This window comes from Poromitra crassiceps, assembly GCF_964638095.1.
Source record: "Poromitra crassiceps genome assembly, chromosome: 9".
Lineage (NCBI taxonomy): Eukaryota > Metazoa > Chordata > Actinopteri > Beryciformes > Melamphaidae > Poromitra > Poromitra crassiceps.
The window spans coordinates 35,824,258-35,844,483 of record NC_139630.1 but is presented as its reverse complement, the minus strand read 5'-3'; the positions used below and the strand labels follow the sequence as shown (position 1 = coordinate 35,844,483).

The window sequence follows — 20,226 nt, the reverse complement described above, 5'->3', positions numbered from 1 at the left end:
AGACACACAAACACATGCACACACACGCGCGCACAAACACACACACGCACACGCACACGCACACACAACACAAATATTAGCCTCTACCACAAATGGGATTGCAACATAATGTTATTTATCGATGTTTTGTGTGTCAACTCCAATTTTATTTTATGTGTGCTGCTGGGCAAATCTCCCTGACAGTAGGGTGACTGAAATCTATTTACTGTAAAACATTTGGCACTAGACTCAAAGACATGCTTGTCGATTGAAGAATAAGGCGTCTTTTCTCTCTCCGTATTCCTGTAGAGCAGACATGTGGTGGACATGTGTGGTGAAGACACATGTTTTATTTATCGGAGTCCACTGTAACGTCACTTCCTGCTTCAACATGCATACCAGTCCTTTCATCCACCATTTATTTTCTCATAGACACTTCGGAAAATGATTATAAGAATAATCTTACCAATAATTAAACCAAACGATTCAGCTATATTTAGAATCAGTAGAGACAGAGGGCCCTATCTTCCCCCTGGCCTTAAAATAGCGTTTAGCGCCAGGCCAAGCGCTATTTAGTGGGCGTGGTCAGCGCATTCCATATTTTCCCCTCGGCGCTACACCCGGCGTTAACCACTTAACCACGCCTTTTAAGCGTAGAATTATTCACAATGTGCTCATTGGAGAAGTGCAGTAAACGAATCACACAATCTCCCTTTCATGTGCCAATTCCACGGAGCGATCCAATCCGGTCAAAAGCCCGACCAAAGCGCTCTGAGCTTGGTGGCGAGAGAGACATCAGCTGTATGCTACTCGTGACAAAACCAGACATCGAACTTTCAACAGTTAACTTTTGCAGTATAGGCCTAGGTTACTGGCTATATCCCCGGCGCACTGAATAAGGCCTGTTTTTGAAAAGCGCTAAGCGCTAAATTAACGCCAGGGGGGAAGATAGCGTTAGGCCGGTATTTAAGGCCGAAACGCCCATTCTAACCTATTCTGGCACTGCGCCACGCCTCTTCATCGTAAAGCACATTTCAGGGCCTAAAAAGATGATGGTCTTCCCGAGTCAGGCGCAAAACGTGTTTTTTTGCATTTAACGCCAATTTAGGGCCTAGGGCCAGGGGGAAGATAGGGCCCAGAGACCATAGAACATTTCACTCAGACCAAAACAAAAAAAAACATAATTTTCCTTAATCCGCTATTTTTTTTATGTTTTGCTCCAGTGAAATGTTTTATGGTCTCTCTTGTTTCTAAATATAGCTGTATCGCTTGGTTTGACAAGGTAAAACTATTTTATAAGCATTTTATGAAATGTCTATGGGAAAATAAATGGTGGATGAAATCTCTTGGTCCGCATGCTGAAGCAGTAAGTGACGTCGACTTTGGCTCTCGATAAGAACAAGGCGGTGTGTACCTCGTCTCCCATCTGGGGTATGTAGGGACACCTCCGGGGGACCGTGTCTGTGATCCAGGAAGAGGGGAGCCACTCCTCCAGAGTTAGCCCCGCCTCCTCCAACTCCGTCCTCTGAAAGACACAGCGGAAATATTCACTGACAGTCAGGACTTTGATTTTGTAATAGCAAGACCACCCACACCAAAAAAAAAAAAAGAAGTAGCATTATGTAAAGGCTTGCACATTTGACTAGTTGTCATATCTCTCACTACCTCCAAAAAGAATAGACAGCAATTGTTGAAAATTGTCACAGTTTCACCACAACACAGGAATATATTACAATAGCACATTGGATTTAAAATGCTTGGAAAAGCCCAACTTGTATATAAAAAAAAAATCATAAATGTTGATGAAGGAAGAAAGAATAACAAGAAACAGACCACAGAATAATGAGGAAATATCAGTATTTTTGTGTGTAATAAAATATCCATTAACTCATTGAGTGCCAGCCACTTTTGGAGAACGGACGCTCCCAGTGCCAGAGTTTCAGAGCGTTTTCAGTGATTTCTCGAGGCCCACAGAATATTGTGTGATATTACTATGTAAACACTGAACACACACAAAGAACGATGAGACTCTATTCTATCATCTGCAAAAAAAAGTTTATTGATCCCATTTTCCGTTCTTTAGTTATGAGCCGGAGAATATAGCTTGATTCATCCAAAAACAGTAATTTTTTCCTAGAAGCTGAGATAATTGGCCTTTTGTGAAATTAAACATTTCAAGCACATCACTGACTCTGAAGCTAATCTTTTCTAATGTAGTCACACCTCAAAAATAATTTCCTTCAATAAAACAGTTTAGGCCAGGGAATTTTGTTTGGCAGAATAATATTTTTAGCTACAACCAGCAGCGCTGGCCCCTGCGTGCGCTGCTGGTTGCAGCTTCTTGCTGGTCTTGATTTGCTGCTGGTGGGCATCGGATATTCTGGCTTGCGTTTGTCAATCCTGTCCTGCTGCCTGGGTCTGTCTGGCCGTTGCGTGCTGCTCTGCGTGCCCCCCCCCCCCCCCCCCCGCCCCGCCTCGCCTCGCCTCGCCTGCACACTCCTCCTCCTGTCTGTGGTGGCTCTCTGCTGAGTTTGCTGTGCGCACAGTGAAGGGTGCGCAACATCCCGTTTTTTTACAGCGTTCCGCGTGTGTTTGTCACCGGCAACGATGCTTCCAGTTGAGAATAATAACAACTCCACGGTGTGGATGTGCGGATGTGCTGTCGCAACCGACACGGAGCGGCTCAATTGTGGGAGCAGATTGGCTGCTGCAGGCACAGCTGCAGTAACGTGCTTCAGCATATCGATGCATACGGATGCGATGCGATTTCCGTTTCCATAACGACTTCTTCTTTGTTTTTTCCTTGCCTTTCTGTTATGTGGAGAGCACTGTCGCCACCTAAGGGTTCTGTAAAATAGGTTATAGACCTCCAATAGCTACTATAGTTGTACAGGAGCTGCGGAAGGCTTTGATCGACGTCCCACCGTCAAAAAACGCATTGGACGTCGAAGGACGTCCGTGGCACTCTACGTCACTATTTAATTGGACGTCGAAGGACGTCCATGGCACTCAATGAGTTAATGATGACTTAATGTAAGCATTTACTTTTGTAAATGGCTGATGATTAATAACTTTGAAACACAGTTAATCCACTTCCTAGGCAAAATACAAGTTTGGGAAAAGGCCGTTAACAATGACAAACCTTCCTTTTCTCCTTTGGCGTCTTCTTCTTTGGTAATGTGTCGTCTTTGTCTGCTTTGTCTTTCTTCCTGTCTTTCTTGCCGTCCCTCTTCTTCTCTCCTTCCTCCTCCGAGCCGCTGCTTTTCTTCTTCACTCTTTTCTTTTCTTTTTCACTCTTCTTCGGTGGTTCGAGGTTGATCCCCGCATCCGCCGTCCAGTCAGAGTAGTCACTGGAATAGTCGCTGCAAAATCAGAGTGAGGTTAAATACACTGCTGCGTTTGTTGTGTATGAGGTGTGTGAGGTAGCTATTTGTGTGTGTGTGTGTGTGTGTGTGTGTGTGTGTGTGTGTGTGTGTGTGTGTGTGTGTGTGTGTGTGTGTGTGCGTGCGTGCGTGCGTGCGTGCGTGTGTGTGTGTGTGTGTGCATGTGTGTGCGTGTGTGTGTCACCTAGAGCTACTGTGGTCATCGGGCCAGGGCTCCTTCGCCTCCTCCTCCTTCTCCTTCTCCTCCTCTGAGGAGTGTCCGTTGAGTTGCCGCCCCTCCACCTCCCCCTGAACACACAGAGCACGGAGAGTCAATGACATCACAGCAGTCTGATGATGTAATGCTATCAGCTGTCAGTTATGGTGAGAAGAGTAATACCCCTTTCACATTACAGCTGGGTATTGGCAAGGACCTCATGATACGATACGTTGTCGTGTAATCCAGTCCTCAGACAGGACCTGGGTAACAACCCAACAATGCATTCAGCTCCTATCCTGATAAGCCTAATGACACTGGGGTAAAAAGTTCTTAAAGTCAAACTCTGTATGTGGTTGCCATATTTTGGGGATGTCTAAGAATCTGCCTTTGCTCTTGTAGTAAATGTTATCCAACGTATGGTAGCATGAGAGTTCATTCCACCAGTGAACTACAGCTGGGGGATTGGATGCTTTCCAATTTAAAGCTATGCATTTCCTAGCTGGGCAAGATCTATGTATTTACTTTGAATGCATTGTTTTTGTTTGGTTGTTTGTCCAATAGTCTTGTTTGGTCTTGGATTATTGTGTATCTTATGCAGTTTTCTTGTTTTGTTTTGTTGTGTTTTGATGTTCTTTGTGGGGGATATGGGATATGGGATATGATAGTCCATGTATGTCGTGTAAATACCTCATGTTCTTTCTTAAAGAAAAAAGAAAAAGAAAAAGAAAAAAAGAAAGATAAAAAAAAAACAAGATAACAAAAAAAAAACGACTAGTCGACTACTAAGCACAGTGTCGACTAGTGGTTTTACTGGTCGACTAGTCTGTGAATGCCCTGCTCAGCACTGCCCTCTTCGGTTTGGATGTGTGTGCAATGCCTACTAGGGATGAGCGAGTAGTACACCATAATCTGTATCTGTTTAACCAACTAAATTATCTGTATCCGTATCTGTACTCGGAGGGGTGTGGCTTCAATCAAAAGTGGGTGGGGTTTAGACTGAAAGTTTGTTTGTGGTTGTTGTTGGCAATTCAGCATGCCCAGATGCCACCAAAACGTTCAAAGTATGCCTAAGTTATCGAATGAAGTACTTTGTATCAATATCAATATAGTAGCAATACTGGTATTGCTACTGGCATCATAATTTTTAAACGATACCCAGCCCTAATCACGAGTCTGAATATTGACACATTGTAATCAGATGATACTCGTTCTGGTAAAAAGTACATTATCTGTACCAGATACTAATTTCATCTGAGTATTATGTTCGTCCCTAGTGCATACTCCTATTGACTTTTCAGAATTGACATCAACTCTTACAAAATGATTGCCTTAAAAAAAACAGTAAAGCATCATCTGTCCTGAGTCGTCATAAAGGCCCAGTGCAAGGAACATCACATGACCAAATCTCATGGTATTGCTTAACAAAGGCCATGTTCGCTTTGTGTTACCCCAAAACATTTAAACTGTCAGTGTTGTGGGAATTTGACGAATGGTCCATGAAAACGTATCCCTCTGGCTGTGAACAGAATCAAGCTGCTTTACATCCAGTCTTCTTCCAGGTGTAAATGACGTCAAAAATGACGTCCAGATGAGAATGAATTCTGAAATTGGGCGAGAGTATCCATAGTTAAATGTCCTTATTTTCCTAGTTTGTGCCATCATGCAGATCAATTCTGATCCAAATTTCATCACCTACATCTAGTGTATTAGCCTCATCTGTCTGCCGTTACCATAAACAGGCTTTTGTGACATTCAGGGAGAGCAGAGTGGTGTGTGTGTGTGTGTGTGTGTGTGTGTGTGTGTGTGTGTGTGTGTGTGTGTGTGTGTGTGTGTGTGTGTGTGTGTGTTCGTGCGTGCGTGTAAGAAATGTGTTTTCTATGTTGTAGCCATGTAGCGCCACAGAAGCAGGAAGGTGTCAGTGACGCATTTCAAATTTCAATGTCGACTGATTGATCACAAGTCCACGCCACACCCACTCAGCAGGCAGGTGTGTGTGTGTGTGTGTGTGTGTGAGAGAGAGTGTGTGTGTGTGTGTGTGTGTGTGTGTGTGTGTGTGTGTGTGTGTGTGTGTGTGTGTGTGTGTGTGTGTGTGTGTGTGTGTGTGTGTGTGTGTGTGTGTGTGTGTGTGTGTGTGTGTGAGAGAGAGAGAGTGTGCGTGTGTGTGTGTGTGTGTGTGTGTGTGTGTGTGATGAGCATGAATGCAACAGAGAATGAATCCATAACCAAGTCTGTCAGAATCTGGCCTGAGGACGCTGTCCCGCGGCTACAGGATTGTTTTCAATCGACAATATGGGACTTATTTGCAAACCAATCATCTCAGCTCGACCCCAAAATTGCACTGGAGGAATACACCTCCACAGTTATGGATTATATTAACTTCTGTGTGGACAATGTTACCAGCTGGAAAACAATCCACATATTTCCTAACCAAAAACCGTGGATGACATCTGATGTACGTTCACTACTCAAAGCTCGGGATGCTGCTTATAAAACAGGGGATGCAGCTACATACAGCAGAGCCAGGTCTGCACTAAGGAGAGGCATCAAATCTGCTAAACTTAAATACAAACAACGTATTGAAAGTCATTTCAACAGCTCAACCAACCCCCGTCAAGTATGGAAGGGAATCAGGGTAATCACAGACTATAAAGCGTCATCTCCCTCTGCAACCAGCTGTGCCACTCTAGCCGAGGAACTTAACCACTTCTACGCTCGGTTCGACAGGGAAAACGAACACCAAGTGGTACAGCCCCTCCCCGCCACCGACAACAATACTGCACCCAGCCTCAGCCTCCACGATGTCAGACTCTGTCTCCGGAACATCAACCCCAGGAAAGCAGCCGGTCCAGATGGTGTGGCAGGCCGCGTCCTCAAAGACTGCGCTAACGAACTTGCAGAGGTATTCACTGACATCTTTAACCTCTCCCTGTCCACATCATCTGTCCCGCCATGCTTAAAATCATCAACAATTATCCCAGTGCCAAAACGGTCAGCTGCCACATGCCTGAACGACTACAGGCCTGTGGCCCTCACCCCCCTCCCTGCCAAATGTCTGGAGAGACTCGTCACAAAACACATCAAGGCCATCATGCCAGCCTCCTGTGACCAACACCAGTTCGCCTACAGGGAGAACCGATCGACTGACGACGCCATAGCCATCGTTCTTCACTCTGCCCTAGAACATCTGGACCACAAGAACTCTTACGTAAGACTGCTTTTCATCGACTACAGCTCGGCTTTCAACACAATCCGGCCCAGCAAGCTCATCTCCATACTCCAGGCCCTGGGGCTCAGCACCTCGCTCTGCAACTGGGTTCTGGACTTCTTATCCAACCGCTCACAGTATGTCAAACTCGGCAAGCACTCATCTTCCATTCTGTTTCTAAACACCGGTGCTCCCCAGGGCTGCGTGCTCAGCCCCTTCTTCTACAACGCATACACACACAACTGCTCCCCCTTCCACCCTTCCAATCTCATCATCAAATTCGCAGACGACACTACAGTGCTGGGCCTCATTTCTAATAATGACGAGTCTGCCTACAGAAATGAGGTTCAGAGGCTGGAGGAATGGTGCCGCAGCCTCAACCTGGAGCTTAACACCAAAAAGACCAAGGAAGTGATTATAGACTTTCGCAAGTCAAGCCACCACAACCACTCCCCCCTGTTTATCAACGGGGAGGCAGTGGAGATCGTCACGTCTTTTAAATTCCTTGGTCTGACCATCACAAAGGAGCTGTCTTGGAGCGCCAACACATCCGCCATGATTGGCAAAGCACAGCAACGCCTCTTCTACTTAAGGAAACTTAAGCGTGAAAACCTCCCACAGAGGCTCCTAGTAAACTTCTATCGATGTGCCGTCGAGAGCGTGCTGACATACTGTCTGTCAGTGTGGTTCTCCAGCTGCACCAAAGCAGACCAGCACGCTCTCCAGCGTGTCATCAAAACGGCGGGCAAAATCATTGGGACTTCGCTCCCGGACATCCACTCCCTCTACTCCTCTCGCTGCCTGCGCCGTGCCCACAGCATCATCAAGGACTCATCTCACCCGGCTCATCATCTGTTCGTCCTCCTGCCCTCAGGTAGGAGATACAGATCCATCCGCTCTAAAACTTCCAGGATGCTTAACAGCTTTTTCCCACAAGCTGTCAGCCTGCTGAACACTACCCCTCGAAACACAACACAGCCCCCCCCCCCCCCCCCTCCCCCCCGAACAATGAACTCTGACCAACTCTGACTGTTTCACACAACACTCTGGACTCACTGTTTACATGCACTTCTGAACAGTCACTAACTCTGATGCCTTTATAGAATAATGTATTATTTATTGTATGTATTTATTATTTGGGCCGATGCACTTTACCTGGTGTTGCACTGTACGTCTCAGGGAGATGCTTGTCTATATCTCGTTGTTGGAGCAATTTAACAATGACAATAAATATACTTGAACTTGAACTTGAACTTGAACAGAGAGAGAAAGAGAGGGAGAGAGACCTCCATGTTGATAACATTGACCCTGTACTTTCTATTTGGCATGGATTCTGTCATGTAACATTACAAATATTTCTGGATCTTCTTTCGAGTTGTGCTGGCAACCTGTTATATGGACAACGTCTTTCAGCTGGCGTGAGGGTGAGTAGAGTAGATGATGACAGAGATTTCGCCCCCTATCGTTGCATCGGCGCTGTTTCTAGGCCGAGCGCCTGGCGCAGCGCAAATCAGTGGGCGTGGACCAGCGCACTTGATATCGTCGTGCTGGCGCTACACGCAGCCAAAGCATTACAACCACGCCTTTTAAGCGTAAAATTATGCACCGTCATGCTCATTGGATAACTGCAATAAACGAATCGCACGCTTGCCTTTTTAGCTCCAATTCCAGTGGTCCCGCAAAACCAGACGAAAGCCAAACGCTCTGCCCCCCCCCCCCCCCCTCCCTTCATCCAGTCTGTCTGTCTCCATTATAGGCTATTATTCCATATTATTATGCTTCTCAAACCAATCTAACTGCAGTTTAAATACTGCAAGCATGTAAATACGCTACACTATAGCAAGATCAAAGTGAAAAGAATGTTCTAAATGCATCGGATAGAAAAATATAGCCTATCCCTATATGATGAGATTAATTTTATATTGGTGAAAGTTTGTCCAGAACGATATCGTTTTCTCTCCCCTGCTGCAGGTAGAATGATGCACATAAATATACCCTACATTATGTAAAGTCATTGCATAAATGTGTTTTTATTGTAAAACTAAATGTGAAGTAGGGCCAAGTTATTGGAGCGGACATCACAGTATAGCACATGACAGTAGAAAGCGTTCCGCAGCGCGTTCCGCTGTCACTTATCTAAATCACGTTAAATCGACAAGAGATATATATAGGCCCAGGAGGACATATATGTTTCACATAGGGTGGTGTATTCATTTCGATGTTTAATTTGGTCCAATATTGAAATGTGTACAATTGCAGGTTGTGTTACCATTACACATTAATTTAGATCAACCTTTTATATCTATTTCGCCTCATTTGGTTGCTATTTAGTAGCGAAATGGAGAAGCACAATGCATGCTGGGACAGGCCAGACAACTTACAACTTATTTTTCCTATATGGGATGGGAAGTGTGTTGTGCCTGTCTAAGTGAGGGAGTCAGAGAGAGAGAGAGAAGGGTGACAGAGAAGAGGCAGAAGAGCACTGGCGCACTGAATAGGCCTGGTTTCAGAGAGAGACAGAGAAGGGTGACAGGGGAGAGGCAGAAGAGCACTGGCGCACTGAATAGGCCTGGTTTTCAAAGGCGCAAAGCGCTAAATTTACGGCAGGTGCGAAGTTATCAGTACGCCGAGATTTAAGGCCGACACGCCCACTTTGGCCCATTCTGGGACTGCGCCACGCCCATTCGGCCTAAAGCGCATTTGGCAGCGTAAAGCCATATTGATATCGTCCCAAAACAGGCGCAAGGCACGTTTTTTTGCGTTTAAGGCCCGTTTTAGCGCCGAAGGCTTGTGGGAGAATAGGGCCCTTCATGTTTGGGTGAACTGTCCCTTTAAATCAGCTGGCGTACGCTGCTTTTCATTCGTCATGTCAACCTGCCCTCATTGACCTCCCCTTGGCACTTCCACTTGGGGGAATCCTAAGTGCCGTTCCATTACTCTGATAACTCAAGTGAACTTTCTGAGAGCGAGTCAACAACAATGTAGACTTCAGGAGCTATATGGCTATATTTCAGCTAAAAACAGGGTGTAAATGATGTCTTTTCAAGTTAACTTGGCATCTCAGGGCTTGTGGAGACTTGGATTATGACAGGTGAGCAGTATCAGTATGGAAGCATTATATATATATATATATATATATATATAATATATAAAATTATTATATATATTTTTTTACGTTTTTGCACGTGACCCTGTTCACACTCAGCAGACAGCTCTACTTGCCTGACACGGCCGGTGTCGGTACAGGATTGCACCGACAGCGTTCTCCATTTCTCCAAACTGGTACCGCGCCAGCTTCATTGTAGTGCATGTAGTACACTGACTGTCAGAAAGTACCTCATACAACCCAACATCAAAAAATCCGAACTATCCCTTTAAAGGCAAGTGGGTTCCATTTCAAATACTCTGTTGCCCCTCAGACCACGCCCCCTGCTCTGAACGTGTGACATATGGTGCCAAGGGGAAGTGAAGGAGGGCTTGTTAAAATGACTGATGAAACAGCAGCAGTTGGTCGGAATGAATACTTGAATACCTGAGAGCCATTTGGTTTGGGGAAAATGGCAGAAAAGCAGTTTCAACAAATTAGATGTACCATCAAAAACTGGAAAAACGCCACATCTTGCATTAGAAAACCATAGCAAGCTTTTCCAAATGGAATTAAAATTATTGCACTGGATGGTAAAGACCTTGTCAACTGTGAAATAGGTCTGGTTTTAAGGACAAAATAATTTGGGTTTCTGCAATATTGACAGATGTAATTCAAGTAGCATTAATGGGAATGAACCCTCTGGATTTTAGCCCACGTGTCTTAGCCTGGTGTCCAGCCCCTGTGAATTGAATATGCATAGCGATTCATATGGGTCTGGACGCAAGCTTATCCACTGGCGCTTATTTGGGCATTGTGTCCGAGATGCCTGATTGGCTGGTCGATGTAGGCTTGCGGGACCAATGACACATTACAGAGCACAGCAACAACACACTGATGATACAGTATGTTAAATAGCTAGCTAGCTAGCTGTTAGCTAAGCCCACTACCTGCGGTTTCCAACTTCCATGATTGGAAGTTGGAAACCCTCATTAGTGTTTTGCTTGCACCTGTGTTTACCCTGCCTTTTCGACACAAAATGGCCCCCGCGAAAAGGGTCTATTGAAGGCAAGAGACGAAGCAACAAAGACATTGAACAGGTTATGTTTTAGGTTTGTTTAAAGTCAAGTTGTCATAATAACAATGTCAACATTGCATTAACAATGACATCATTTACCGAAAGACACTTAATGACAACAGTCATAAACATTCATAAAGGCTCCTTCATGTTCATGGCAGGTGTCATGCCATGTTATGTCATGTCAGTCGTTATACTGCACCCTCAAGTAAAGTTCTTATCAATTTAAGTTCTTTGGCGCAGAATCGTCAAAGTTGTCCTGCTTTGCTACTGCGATTGGTCAAAGACTTCAATGATTGACAACAGACAGCAACCAATCAGTTGGGGCTGAGAAATACATCACCGAATCAGTGGAGGATAGCCTTGCGTCCAGACCCTAATGAAGGATTCATTGGGGCTGGATACCAGACGACCACATCTCTACCATTAAAAGATAATAATAAAATCACACTTATTAAGAGACAGACCGGCTAAAGGTGTTCTTACAGTAACTGTGTCTACCTCGGAGGTGCTGTCATCGTCGTCCGCAGCCTCTGCACTCTGGCGACTGGTCTCCTCCACGGCAGCACGCGTGTGGTAACCGTGGTTACCCTGGCTCCGCCTCCCCTCATCTACTACTGCACACTCTGTAGTAGGATGGACCTATAACAGGAGAGAAGAGTGTGGAAACTGGATAAACTCAGGGGACGACTGATAGCTGCATAATGACTAGGGAGAGAAAGGAAATAATTGTATAAGGGGGGTGGAGAAGAAATATTAAATCTCCATGAAAAATTTATTAAAATGTGTCTAAGAACTAGATGCCTGAAATCCTGAAAAAAGGGGGGAAATCCCATTCCTGTAAAGTTGTGTGAAACCGTGTGTGTGTGTGTGTGTGTGTGTGTGTGTGTGTGTGTGTGTGTGTGTGTGTGTGTGTGTGTGTGTGTGCATGTGTACATAGGGTGAGGGTTATTTATTTACCCTGCTCTCCTTAGGGATGGTACGTCTCCTCCTTTCAGACCGGTAAATATTGATCTCCTCCTCTCCTTTAGCCTCACGCCAGTCCACCTGTCTCCTACACACACACACACACACACACACACACACACACACACACACACACACACACACACACGACGGGCATAAATACAACTGCACAACAATTTACTTCTGTGGTTTATATGTTTTTATTTCTAGTATGTTGGAAAATGTTATTCAATAAAAAAAATTATCACAAAAAACAATTTACTTCTCAGTGAAATCAACTCTGCAGTTTCAAGCCATTCTGTCCTATGAAGTACTGCATGTGTGTGTGTGTGTGTGTGTGTGTGTGCGTGTGCGTGTGCGCGCATGCGTGCGTGCGTGCGTGCGTGTGTGTGTGTGCGTGTGCGCGTGCGTGTGCGTTACCCGACAGTGGCATCCTCCAGCTCGGGGACCAGCACCCTGCGGCTCCAGGCCACCAGGTCCCTCTCTGTGGCCATCTGGCTGCGCGGGGCATTGCTGTGCATCTGGCGGACCCCCTCGATCTGCCCGCTGCGCCGCAGACCCACGTTGGGCGGGGAGTGCACCGACTCGGTGGGGGAGCCCACCGATCCTGGGCAGAGAGAGGAGGAAGTGCTTAGTCTGAGTCATTTTGTCCACAGACTTAAAGGGACACACCGCCTTTATGAGACCTAAGCCCATTAGCCTTTTTCACCTCCCACCCAATTCACCCATTTTGTGTCTAAAAGGCAGGAAGTAACACAGGTGCAACCAAAACATTAACGAGGGCCCCAGCACCTAATGGATTGGAAGTTGGAAAACATGCACACAGGGTCGTCTCCTTTTCTTGTCCATATAATTGGTGCTGGAATAGGAAGACATTGTTTTTGAGTCCACTCAGTGAGTTGCACAATAAAATCACTACTTGATTGCATCTGTAGTGATGGTGTCATTTGGTTGACTTGAAGGCTACATGTTAATGTTTGTTTTCTATTGACTTCTGGCAGCTTATGGGAGGACCTTTTTTTTTTTTCTATTTCCTGCAGCCTGTTTATTGTGTGATGCCCCTAGAGGCCCAAAAATGTTGCATGCCCTCTCTCCATCACAGCTGTGGTGAATGCAACTATACTGTTTACTACTGTTGGTCTGTGTGTCACTACACCCTGAAGAAGGCACGAGCTGACACAAGTTGGTGGATTTTAATGATTCTAACCCATTGAATTAAAGGCCTTTTAAATGTTCCAGACCTCCTCGAGTGCCTGGACCTGGATTTTTTTTGATAAGTCTTCCTCTCCATTCGAACAAAAACATACTGCTTTGAGCTAGCAGGGACTACCTTCCCTGTGGAAAGGTCTCTGTTGTGGACTTATTGTGTAGAGTGTGACTTGTACAGCTAAATGTCACTGTGCAGCAGATTAATACATACTGTATGTATTAATCTGTACAGTAGTTGCTCACCTGAAATAGTCCCAAAAATAAACTGCCTGCATCAGCGATACAGAGTTAATGATATATATTTTTTTTTATGCCTCTACAAGTCATGTAATACACTAACCTCTTTTTTAATGTTACTGTAAAAGGTCAGTCTTGTTACTTTGAATAATGCTAGTTGCTCACAGTCACTTAACATAATGTATGCTAAAGTGTTAGTAAGGAGCACTGGAGTAAATTAATTTATTTTTTATTTTATTTTATTTATTTATTTTTCATATAAAAAATGACTACAATGTATTGTGTGATCAGCACTCTAAAAGTATTTATACAGACCAGAACTGGATCTAGTATCTGCAAATAGGTTTAGCATGTACAATACCAGTCCCAGAAAGTGTAGATGACCAGAGTCTCTAAATCAATTTAGGATGTCTTTCTGCAACTGATCGCTTACCTGACACTATCTGAATTGTTATGTTCTGGTGCAGTAAACCCCAACCCACCCGGTCCTCCAAGCAGGTTAAAAGTTTAAAACAAACAAACACTATCAGTTATTTGCGTCGTTTTTTGACCCAGGTTTGACTTGCCTGGGTCTGAACCTTTAGAATCCACCGACTCCACCAAATTGACTGCTTTTGGTCTGGCATCGTGACATGCAACAGCAGCTTCTCATGTTGGGTGGGGAAAAAACGGTCCAATGAGCGCCGAGGGGGACTAATGACCAATCAGTGTCAATAAACGGCTCAACGGGCGGGACTAACGCCGTTGTCAAGCTCTTGTCAACAACAACAATGGCGAAAGCTATAGACGAGATAGACGAGGCGGTTTTAAATGGATTAAAAGTACCATTACTTTGAAATCCGAACGGCACAACATAGACGTAGACATCCTTTAAGAAACTCCTTAAAGAGCATCTCATATTGTCCTGACCATCTATATGTTTCTCCTTTCATATTTTATTTTCTATTTAACCGTAACCTTAATTGTCAATGTAATTATTGAATTGGTTATGTAACATTGAATTATCCTGAATCCTTGTGTTTGTTTTGATTATACATCTTTCTTTCTTTTTCTTTTCTTTTCTTTTCTTGTTTAATTGTCTTTCCTATAAACTGCAGAAATTAATGTTTTATCATGGGAGAGGGCTCTGAATAAGCCCACTGGGCTTCCTTTCTCTCCCTGCACTGTCTTTTATTTATTTTTGTGTTCTTGCTTGCCTTTTTTTGTATGGTGCTAATAAAAAAAAAAAAAAAAAAAAAAAAAAAATCACAACAACACTACAATGCTGTGAGGTGGTTGTACCTCTGTTAGCCCTGAGGTTGACAGCAGCAGCAGGAGCAGCAGGCTCATTGGTACCCAGTCGTTGGTCCTGTTCCTGCTGGAGCCTCTGGATCATGGTGTCCAGAGGGCTGGCGCCGTCCACCGCCTGCTCACTCACCACTTGGTTCAGGCCTGAGTGGAACGAAGCAAGAGAAACCGAAAGAGAGAGAGAAAGAAAGAAGGCTGTGGTGAAATGTTACATCCAACAAGCATCCAACTACATTAACCCATTGATACCTGATGCAGCATTTGTGTGTGTATCCCTTTAAGACCGCGAACCGCGTTAACGCGGTTCGCGGTCTTAAAGGGATACACACACAAATGAGGGATATACACGCAAATGCTGCATCAGGTATCAATGGGTTAAGTAAAGCATAACTAAACCATCATTTTTCTTCTTCAGATAGCTGATAAGTGGATGCACACATGTCCTTTAATAATGTTCATTATTAGTAGATGGCAGCTGGGAAAACTAACTGTCACAATGCTCAACCATCACCCTGAAAGAGGGAAAAAATAATACTAAAAATATTTCCCCCCCAAATACTGCACAGTCATAGCAGAATGCCTTTCAGAAGCTGACAACGGGGCAAGGCTAGGCTAACACCGATCTCTGATGCAGAGTTTGTCCAGTCCTATTGTCTACCAAGAGAGCCCTCAACCTCCTGCCTCCCTCATCCATTGCCAGGCGCTGCTCTTTAACCGATGCATTTGATTAACTGGTGAATGTTTCTGTTTATGTCCCTTTCTCCTTTCTCAAAAGTCTGCCGTTAAATGTGAAAGCTATTGGAATTTCAGCGACAGCCAGCCCGTCCCTATTTAGCAACTTTGAGGACAGAACGCCGACATCGCTGTTACAATATTCATTCTCGTCAAACGACAGGCCGAGGGAGCAGTATCATCGGCTTGACAAAGGTGCCTTTGATCAGCTGACAGATAGGGGGGCTATGATTAGACAGAAGACAACAGTGTCACCTCCAGGCAACGATCTATTCCGAAGCGTACAAGAGAGTTGAGTTGCTCCCTGAATGTTCCATGAGGAGAAGAAATAGCCACCATGGCCATAAGATGCACATTATGGAATCGGGATTTTGATCTGCGCACTGGACCGGAAATGATCTGTCGCTGGAGCTGCAACAACTAATCAATTCATCGTTTGACAGAAAATGTATCGCCAACAATTTTTTTAAATCGATTAATCATTTAGACTAGTTTTTAGGAAAGAAATAAAATTCTCTCATTCCAGCTCCTTAAATGTAAACCTTTTCTGGTTTCTTTAGTCTTCCATGCCAGTAAACTGATTCTCTTTGGGTTGTGGAGTGTTGGTCAGGACAAAAGACATTTGAGGATGTCATCTTGGGGCCTTTGGGGAAAAAGTGATCGACATTTTTCACCATTTTGTGACGTTTAATAGACCAAACGACTTATCGATTAGTCAAGAAAATAATCAACAGATTAATCGATAATAAAAATAATCCTTCGATGCAGTCCTATGCCTACTTCTTTGTTTGTTTGTTGCTGTGGTCATTTCATACACACAGTTACAAATGTGAACATGCACTTCTCACAGATGCATTATGCACACAGCAAATGTCCCCTACAAATGTGTGTACACACAGCAAACACGTCATCTGTGGTCCATATTACTCTTCCCTCACACCGTGCTCAGATGTGCCGGCTTCCTGAGGCCTCCATTCTGGCCTGACGTGTGTACCTGAGGAAGTGACCCCCATCTGCGGGATGAGCTGCTCCGCCCGGCAGCTCTCCCTGCCAGGCACCAGCCGCTGGTATCGGGCGGGGTGGGGGTTCCCGTCCACGTCCACCAGGAAGGGAGGGGGCATGAGGTGCGGCGCCTGCTGGGTCTGCTCGTCCAGCACGTAGTTGTTGGCGTCCCGGATCAAGGGCCGGTAGTCGGTGTGGTAGAACATCTGGTCCGCTATCTGAAGGAGGGGGAGACAGAGGCAGAGGTGAGAGACAGAAGGGGAGGGGGCACACTGTTGCAGCTTCAGAGCATGCTGTGATACGGGTACTTGTTATTATTGATTTGATCCAATTAACAAGGGTTGCTGTAAAAAAAAAAAAAAACGAGCTGGTAATTAGATCAAAAACTGCTCATTGGTATGCGTTAAACACTTTCTATTAAACGTGATAGAGCTGTGAAATAGTGTGTCTGCCTTCTTCTTCTTCTTCACCTTGTCATACTTGCTGCTGGAGCCGAAGCCGAAGATGAGCAGGTGTCCGTGGGAGTCGGTGGCTGCGAAGTGCTGTCCGTCTGGACTACACTTACAGTCAAACACGGCGCCGTGGCCCTGGCCCTCGATCTAGCCAGCCACAGGGAAAGATGTCAGCACAATCATCAAGACCCACACTCTGAACGGCGGCAAGAACAGCTCAAAATGTCTATTATTACAGGGCATAAAGAGCACTATTCCATCAGCCACTAGAAGGGCACTTCACAGTAATAATCCATGAGATAAAAGTCAATTTTGCTCCTCTATATTACCGTTTGATGTATAACTCTACAGTGATTCAACCTGTTCATGAAAGCTTTTACATTTTGCTGTTGTAAACACGGGAAGCTCTTTCCGGGGGGGGTGGGGATGGGAATCCCCCGGTGGCCGATGCTGGCGGTGCATAGAAGCGTTTTACATTTCCAGCAGCAACAGCGGCAGTTTGTTTGTGGAATAAATAGGAGAAGTGAGACGAGTAGTTAGCATGAGCAGCGCAGCGACAGCCACCATGGCTGAGCAGACAAAGACAGAAAGTGAAACTTCCTCTTAGCACTTGGCACCAAAGATGTCACCAAAATGAATCCATTGAAAAAGGACCTTGCAGATGACCACTTTAAATTAAGGTTTAATGGCCACACCGGCCTGGTGGTGCACCCTGGTGTTAGCCTTGGCGATTTGTGTTTACTTAAAATTTGTGTCAAACAAATGCAGGTCATTATTCATTAATATTCAATTAGCAGCCTATTGAGGCCGGTTTTGTTGGGGAAAAGGAAAAGGGAGCAGTGAAATCATGAAAAATCCCTGGATAGAGTTGTCACAGATTCACACCCAGTGGAAAAGTGGAGACTCCTGTAGAGTGCAACTCTTATCCAGCTGTGCCGGTAGTGTCAATCTGAAATCTGAACATTTGCAGAGCATAAACAGTCTGTTATTAATCAACACCAAGCCACTGACTGACTGACTGGCTGACTCACTCACTCACTCACTTGTTCTGAAACTGTGCTTAATGCTGCCCCTGGTTACCATAGAGACAAAATCAGGAAGTAAAACAATGGCCACAGTGAATGTTACACTAGGTGACATCAGAATCGGGTGTCATGTATTAATTCACTCTGCACATGCCCATACTGTCTGCAACCACACCAGGTTTTTCAAAATGACAGGGAGAATGGCAGGATGGAGCAGATAAAAGGGAGAAGGTGAAGAGAGAGAGAGAGAGAGAGAGAGAGAGAGAGAGAGGAATTGCTGCTCATGTGTTTCTCTTCTTTTTCTTGTTTTTTAACAATAACACATCCCATACCAATATGAACTGTGAACTGGCAGCACAACAATACCAAAGGCGTCACATCTGTTTGTATTTACGTTTCTCCCGTTCTAGGGAAGGGAGGGACTCCAATATTCAATATTAATTTCCTTTCAAAGACATTTCGGTTACAGTATGTGCCTTTGGGCATTGAATGAATGATCGAGTCAACTCCTTAAATACCAATCAAGTTGGCTATTTTGCTCTCTTTCATTGGATGTGTCTCCATGTTAACCCCGGCTCAACCAGGGTGCTGTTGCCCGCCACAATTATGGCAATTATCCCTGGCGAATGACACAAGACCATACAGTCTATGCACAAGACCTACTTATTGTCAAGGCAATGCCGACAAATGATGATTTGAGTACTGCATTTAAATATAAGTGGCATGTAGCTTGTATGCCTAACAATATGATCATGGAAAAATATGGATATTAGAGAACATCATTGACAGAGGAAAGAGAGAGAGAGAGAGAGAGAGACACACAGAGAGACAGAGACATACAGCGGAGTGAAGAGTCTCACCATGTTGAAATAGGAGCGGATCTTGACTCCTCTGGCCAGGTCCCACACAATACAGTTCCCATCATGCCCCGCTGAGAAGAGGATTCTGGGATCAAAGGGGTGTGGCTCCAGAACAAACACCTCATCCTCGTGGCCCTGTCATGGAACAGCAACGTTATTCCAGCACACCCAGACTTCTCCATCATTCACTTCGGGTACTATAGAGACAGTGCGTAATGCGTCATCATTCAGAAACCACGCCCAAGACGGGGGAAAACACAAACTCCTGTCCAATCCTGGCATTCTCCTATGTCACGTGCATGGTTGCGTGTTGCACCAAAAGATCGTACAGAATATACGGAAGATGAACACTCCAACTTACTTCTTGACAGCTAGAGCCACATTTTTCTTCTCGCCAATTCTCAATGGCTTCCTTGTTTTGCTCAGGAGTACAAAAAAACTTTAACTGGCGATTTTTTACATTTGTTTTCTGCGCAGCCCACCACACAACAGCTTTTAGCTATGTTTAATTCAAGGAAAATGACGCTGGTGTGTGGAAATGAACGGAGCTCTTCCCCCGTGATGGGCGTGGCCTATTACATGCAGTGTCTCTATAGCAGCATCACGAGAAACATCTGGATTAAGACGTCAAATAAAATAAAAATCAAAATAAAATAAAATAAAGAAAAATAAAATAAACAAGCCATTTATCATGTCTAAGATGTTACTTCTCTGTGAGCAAAATTCTAAAGATAGACAACACTGACTGGGAACCACTCCATGTCCGAATGTACTCTCTCTGTACTGCAAGCATTCGGATGAGAGTACTGTCTGTGGCCCAGCCTGGAATGGGACCCTCCATACCTTTCACACATCGTCATGCCAAAGATATCTACATGTACTGATAGGTACTTCAGCATTCTGCATAATAAGAATAAGAATAATAAGAATAATAAGAAAAAGAAGAATTGTCTGTTTAATATATGTGTGTCTATGTTTCTATAAGCTGTATGTGTGTAATCACTACATACCATGAGAACATGGACAAGGTTTCCGGTGGTGGAGCTCCACACCTTCAGTGTGAGGTTGTTGGCTGCCGTGATCACCGTGCTGTCATGGCGGTCCCACGCCACCATGGTCACCTTCAGCTTGGTCACCTTGTCTTCCAGCGGAGGAGGGTTGTACTTCCTGGGGGACAGATGGGCACGTTGAGGATTCGGCCATTTCCAGGCTTGACTCATTAACAGCAATGAAATATTGATACACTGATGACTTGTTCAGGTCGATTCAGGTCAGTCCGGCTTACGTTAAAATCCCAAACATTAATAATGCAACTAATAAGAAAGACATACATTATATAATGGATAGTTCTGGTCCTCAGCTCAGACTAAGTAGAACTATATTGGTTAGCAGAAGAATGGCATTTAATTATTATTGCAATATAATTATTATTGATTGAAAATAAAATATATGTTGAATATTTAAGGTCAGGCTTTACAGTGATTTATAGAGATGTAAGAAGTTGCTGCTGCATGTGATTCCGAACCC

At 44.6% G+C, this 20,226-nt stretch overlaps 1 protein-coding gene across 2 annotated transcripts in view; it reads right to left on the bottom strand.

Moving 5' to 3' along the window:
• The window catches only part of phip (PHIP subunit of CUL4-Ring ligase complex), a 62,621-nt gene that overhangs the window by 18,330 nt on the left and 24,065 nt on the right, over nucleotides 1-20,226 (bottom strand). Inside the window, exons 14-24 of one of the 2 annotated variants that reach the window (XM_083642486.1) lie at nucleotides 19,710-19,866; nucleotides 18,700-18,834; nucleotides 16,833-16,961; nucleotides 16,355-16,580; nucleotides 14,623-14,772; nucleotides 12,316-12,502; nucleotides 11,890-11,983; nucleotides 11,416-11,571; nucleotides 3,547-3,650; nucleotides 3,122-3,341; nucleotides 1,394-1,504 (exon numbers count right to left, since the gene is read on the bottom strand). In XM_083642486.1, the coding sequence (XP_083498612.1) occupies nucleotides 1,394-1,504; nucleotides 3,122-3,341; nucleotides 3,547-3,650; nucleotides 11,416-11,571; nucleotides 11,890-11,983; nucleotides 12,316-12,502; nucleotides 14,623-14,772; nucleotides 16,355-16,580; nucleotides 16,833-16,961; nucleotides 18,700-18,834; nucleotides 19,710-19,866 (1,669 nt within the window). The remainder of the gene's footprint in view (nucleotides 1-1,393; nucleotides 1,505-3,121; nucleotides 3,342-3,546; nucleotides 3,651-11,415; nucleotides 11,572-11,889; nucleotides 11,984-12,315; nucleotides 12,503-14,622; nucleotides 14,773-16,354; nucleotides 16,581-16,832; nucleotides 16,962-18,699; nucleotides 18,835-19,709; nucleotides 19,867-20,226) is intronic. The other variant, XM_083642487.1, reaches the window with a different exon arrangement.